This window comes from Pygocentrus nattereri, chromosome 11, assembly GCF_015220715.1.
Source record: "Pygocentrus nattereri isolate fPygNat1 chromosome 11, fPygNat1.pri, whole genome shotgun sequence".
Lineage (NCBI taxonomy): Eukaryota > Metazoa > Chordata > Actinopteri > Characiformes > Serrasalmidae > Pygocentrus > Pygocentrus nattereri.
The window spans coordinates 11,683,409-11,687,636 of NC_051221.1; the positions used below are offsets into that span (position 1 = coordinate 11,683,409).

The window sequence follows — 4,228 nt, forward strand, 5'->3', positions numbered from 1 at the left end:
GATCTTTGTGATTGTAGTTTCTCTGTGTAATCTTCCTTATAAACTAGCCCCACTTGGTTATTGTTCTAAATGTACTATCTATTGCAGCCCAGAGAGAGATGGATTCTCCTTTTCAGTCTTGGTTCCTCTCAGTGGTTCTTCCTTATGATCATAGAGCAGTATTCTCCAACCATGGTCCTGGAGAGCTATCTTACTGCAGTTAAGTGAGTGGTGGGGCAGTTTTTACAGTTTGGAACTAAACTCTGCAGGAAGGCAGCTCTCCAGGACCACAGTTGGAGACCACTGTCTGAGGGAGGTTCCCCTTCAGGGTCAGGGTTCAGGTTGGATCTAAATTCATCTAGAAGGCAGCTCTCCAGGATGACGGTTGATGACCAACTGACAGTTTCTCCTTCAGAGTCTTGGTTCCTCTCTGTGGTTCTCCTTCATGCTCTTACAGAGTGTCTTATTTTGATTCATACTTCCTCTTGATGTTCATTATTATCATATAGTTTTTTTCTCCCTTGGAGATGCATATGATGTGGCTGGACACATTTCATGATTAGCTGTACAAATGAAACTGAGCTGGGTCTGGATGCAAATGCTGAGTAGAAAAACACTTCTGAAGACAAACACTGAGACGTTTGTAAGTGTTTGATTGGCTGTAGCTGTTTGTATGTTAGGGTGTTTAACTCACTCAACTACTGAAGACAATAGTCAAATAAAAGAAAAACAAGAAGAACTGGGAGCGATGGAGTAGCAGTGTGTGTAGTAGGTCAACATTAACTATACAGTAGAATGGGGCTCCCAAGTGGCACAACCAGGTCAGCGTTGACTCTCTCATCATGAGATCACAAGTCAGATCCCTGGTGATGCTACAGCTATCCAGAGCCGGCAGTTCTAGAGAGCACAATTGGCCTCGCTCTCTCTGGGGGGGGTAGGATGGCCCTCCATTCCTTAGTCTGCGCAGCCGTCTGTTAGCTGACACAATAGATCTGCCGGTTGGCATTTTCCTCTGAGTGCATTCGTCTGTCCCGTGACATTACGTGAGCAGCAGTTCAAAAAGAAGTGGTGGTTGGTTTCACAGGTCTCGGAGGAAACCTACGTTTTTGCTAATCTAAAATATCATTAGTTAGCCAATTTAGCTTTTGACTGAACGCCGTAAGAGTTGATCATTTTCAAATAACTTTAGCATCAAGAAACATAAGCACATTTAGGAAGGGTTTATTTTTGAATACACCTTTACCTCTTTGATATTCTTATGAACATATTTTACACTTGTTATGGCTTGTAATTGAACCATCATCTGCAACATATTTCATATGGACATGTGCACTATTGCTCTGCTTTCATATTATGTGTACAATTTTATATTACATTTGATTCTCTGTTATATGACGTGTTTCTTGATTTTGAATAAAAAGAAGTTACACATCCTCTACAGATAACACTTCTGCACATTGTAATGCACAGTTTATCTGCATACATCTGTATGTTTTCAAGTGAAATACTCTTAAATCTCATCCATTTACCTAATATTTCAAATTTTTAGATTGGTCTCAATTTTAAAAGATTGTTTAACTTGCATTACTAGACATTTTACTTGTTTTAAGTCATGTTGTCTAATGAAAGTGTCTTATTCGAGCAGCAGATCATTTTCCTTGTTCCTTTGCTTTATCTTCGCATTTTCATTATCTTTTGAAACAGGAAAATGTTCCTCTACACTGAGGATTTAATAGTAAATAACCTGGCTGCCGTAAAGTTTTGAGTTCTCTGGTCTTCAAATGACAGAATATGAATGCAAAACAGATTATTACTAGTAAAACTTCAGGGAAATAAAAAAAGGCAGTTTGGCTGCTAAACTTTTTAGCACTGTTTATAGTGTAAAATTCTCACGATTATAAACATTAAACATTCTGGCTAGATCAGGTGGCGGCAACCCAAACATTAAGAAGAGCCAAAAATCAAACCACTAGGGAGCCAAATTTTATGTCCATTTTATTGTGACTTATTATAAACACAAGTAAGTCCATTTGTCTCCAAATTATCCATGTTCGTCTTAAATCTCTCTTTGACTTTTCGTTAGCTACTAGTTTGACGAGATTGTTGTCTATGTAGCTATGTTGCCCATTAATCTGTGCTGATCTTTAGGGTTAAAGGGTGAATTAAGGGAAAAGGAAATTCTATTGATATTTAAGTATTGAACTTTTCATTCAGTTATTTGAGCTACACATAACAACAAGATGTGAAATGGTTGATTGTAGAGAATCAGATGTCTTTACAGTGGTGGTGATAGGAACCAGGGGTCACAATGTCTACAACACAGATCATCTTCTTCTTCTTTCGGCTGCTTCTTTTAGGGGTCGCCACAGCGGATCATATAGAAATTTAATTTACTGTTCAAAACCACCAGTGAACCTACACTGAGAGTCTCCTGAGGGTTAACATGTAATGTTGATGATGGTCCACCACTGTGAACAATTCTGACTATACACTGTTGCATTTCACAGCAAACCATTCTGAATGACTCTATCCATCCTTCTGCAGGTGAATGCCTTTGGGTTCGGAGCGGACCAGTCCGGTAGCTGGCATCATTACTGGGAGGAGAATGCGTGGGGCAGAGCTTTCAGACAGACCGGTGTCCACGACGGAGACTACGAGTACAACGTCACACAGCTGCTGGCCGAGAAAGGAAAGATCAGACTGTTCAGAGGGCTCTCCAAAGCCCTGGCGTTTCAATGGGACCAGCATCTGTAAACGTCCGTCATGGCAGTGCACTGAGGGGAGAGACCTACCACCCTGAGCTGACCGCCCTGCACTCATCTGTCCTTCCTGGCGTCAGTTTCTCTGTTTGGGATTATTTCTTCATTCTTCTGAACTCTGCAGATAGAAACATGTTCAAAGCACCACAGACAGGGAACATGTCATTTCACATGAAGGAGAAGAGTCAGAGTCTGAGTCTCTCTCTCTCTCTCTCTCTCTCTCTCTCTCTCTCTCTCTCTCTTCTTCCTCTCTGTATTCTCTCTCCTTTTCTGTCATCTCTTATTCTTCTCTCTTCTCCTTTTGCTTTCTGCTCTCTTGTTTCTTTCTTCTCTTTTTCTTGCATCTTTCTTTTTCTCTCTTCTCTCCCTCATTTCTTCTTTCTCTTGTTTATTTCTTCTTTTTCTCTTTCTTTTCTCTCTTTCACTTCCTGCTTTCTTGGATCTCTTTCTTCTTTCTCTTTTCTTTCTTATGTCTCGTTCTTCTCTGTTTCTTTCTTCTCTCGTTTCTTTCTTCTCTTTTTCTTTTGTCTCTTTTTCTCTTTCCTCTCTCTCTCTCTCATATCCTGTCTTCTATTTATTTTTCTGGATTCTGTCTTGTTTCTTTTTTTCTCTTTTCCTTGCGTCTCTCTCGTTTCTTTCTTCTCTCACTTGCTTCTTTCTACTCTCTCCCCCTTTTCTCTCCTTCCTTACTTTCTTTTTATGCCTTTGTCTTTCCCTCTTCTCTGTCTCCTGTCTATTTAAATCTCTGTCTCTCTCTCTCTCTCTCTCTCTCTGTGACAGGTGTCCAGTATTACTGCAGGTCTGTCGTGTGCCAGTGCTGTGTCTTTGTATTAAAGGGCCACATCATAGAAAACTTATTTAAACAAAAGGGTTTACAGACCCTTTACTCAGCCTGTTTGCGTTGAATGGAAGGAGGTTTTACTCCGGGACTCCTTATTGAAAGGTAGCAGCTAATCTGAGAAGAGCTCATTTACATATCTCACTTTTAAAGGGACAGCTTCCAAAACTGTAAGGGAAGAAAAGAGGCTGGTAATGGAAAGTAGTCATGTAAAAATTAATTACGACCATTTTTATACAAAAACTCACACAAACGTGACTGGAATTCATGGGGAAAATTCCAAATACAGGAAAAATGTAGGATTTGGGCCCTTTAGGGATTTTTTGTGCATTTTAAAACCATTTAACACTTTGTATTATCAGATTTCTCAGATGTGTTAGAAGTATCTTCATTTCAGTATCTTCTTCAAGTTTTGTTTTGTGATGCAGAAAACAAACACTGAGGACTGTGGTGGTGGTGGGGTGACGAGGGGCTCAGCTTTCTCACACTTCTGTGAAAATAAGAACATGGTTCTGTCTTAGTAGAAGGGGAATTTTTTCAAAATTTCTGCATTGAGATATAAACAGAGTCATTCAGAGTAGTTAGATGTGAAATGGTTGATTGTAGAGACTGAGATGTCTTTACAGTGGTGGTGATAGGAACCAGACATCAA

At 39.9% G+C, this 4,228-nt stretch overlaps 1 protein-coding gene across 1 annotated transcript in view; it reads left to right on the plus strand.

Moving 5' to 3' along the window:
* Positions 1–3,048, plus strand: part of LOC108435845 (CMP-N-acetylneuraminate-beta-galactosamide-alpha-2,3-sialyltransferase 1-like) — a 57,352-nt gene extending 54,304 nt beyond the window's left edge. Inside the window, exon 8 of the mRNA XM_037543019.1 lies at positions 2,524–3,048. Within this exon, the coding sequence (XP_037398916.1) occupies positions 2,524–2,733 (210 nt within the window). The 3' untranslated portion in view covers positions 2,734–3,048. The remainder of the gene's footprint in view (positions 1–2,523) is intronic.
* Positions 3,049–4,228: the final 1,180 nt, after the last annotated feature.